Source organism: Cystoisospora suis (assembly GCF_002600585.1).
Source record: "Cystoisospora suis strain Wien I chromosome Unknown contig_2956, whole genome shotgun sequence".
NCBI classification, from domain to species: domain Eukaryota; phylum Apicomplexa; class Conoidasida; order Eucoccidiorida; family Sarcocystidae; genus Cystoisospora; species Cystoisospora suis.
This window is the reverse complement of record NW_027155751.1, coordinates 7,735-8,794: the sequence shown is the minus strand read 5'-3', so window position 1 is coordinate 8,794 and position 1,060 is coordinate 7,735. Positions and strand designations below refer to the sequence as shown.

The window sequence follows — 1,060 nt, the reverse complement described above, 5'->3', positions numbered from 1 at the left end:
CAGTGTACGCCTTCAAGTACACTGCCGAACCTAACGAAGACAAGCACCTTTGCTACACATGTAACAAACCCGCCGCTGGCTCCCCTGAACACGTCCGACAGGGTTTGGACGGAGAGGCAGCTCAAGAAACTGTGGCGTGTACCGTGTATATCAAGGTATCGAAAAAAGAACAGGAGAAAACGACGACAACCTCGTCGACACCGGCACCTACCACATCGTCAGGCGCTCATGCAATGCCAGCTGCCATTTTCAGTGCAGTAGGAGGACTTCTTGCAGTGGTGCTGCGTACATAACAAACCCCGATGTGAAGCGACTCCTTACCTGCATCCGAGTATTGATGCTGTCTTGTTTCTTGTGTGTTTCGACTTCGTGCTGATTTCTGAGCCGTGCGCGACGCTGTGAGGGTGGCGCTATGTATGTACACCCCAGGCAAGGGCAACAGCCTTTGTCTATTTTAGACTGTTCTTAAAGACGGGTGGCGTCTTTTGTCCTCCCTCATGTTCGTCACGGCCTCCAATATCTTCTTTCACAGCTCCGGATATACTTCGTCACGAGATTACTGAGAGCAGAAGATTCAGTGGAAATGCCGTCGCTCTCTCAATTCTTGCTCTTCAGCCTACCTCCTTTCAACGCGAACGCATTCTATTCGGGGTGCATAAGCAGCACGTCCATGCTGAACTATTAGAGGTAGCAGTGGAGACGAGGGTATTCATGCACTTCAGTTGGAACCTAGAAAACAAACACGCAGAAGAGAGAGATGAGCCCTAGCCTTCATGCACCTCTTGGCGTTACTCATTTCTATAAGGGTATGGGAAAGATCTCTTTTTTCAATTATGACATCCGATGGAGTTGCCCACCTACTTTCTTGGCTATATCCGAGTATAAAGTCCAGGCAAAGCCGAAGTCCGACCGATATGCAGTCTATCGTCGGAAGGGTAGGCACGACTATCCGGCAATACGTGTATGAGTACAACCCCGGCACGTAGCGACACAGATATGCACACGCATATGTGAGCGGAATGACCTACTTTGATTCCTGGAGTGCAATACGATCCCCCGG

The 1,060-nt window shown here is 50.1% G+C and overlaps 1 protein-coding gene across 1 annotated transcript in view; it reads left to right on the top strand.

Moving 5' to 3' along the window:
• Positions 1-409, top strand: part of CSUI_005951 (uncharacterized protein) — a 1,361-nt gene extending 952 nt beyond the window's left edge. Inside the window, exon 2 of the mRNA XM_068066116.1 lies at positions 1-409. This exon is cut by the window's left edge and continues 431 nt beyond it. Within this exon, the coding sequence (XP_067921908.1) occupies positions 1-34 (34 nt within the window). The 3' untranslated portion in view covers positions 35-409.
• The last annotated feature ends 651 nt before the right edge of the window (positions 410-1,060 follow it).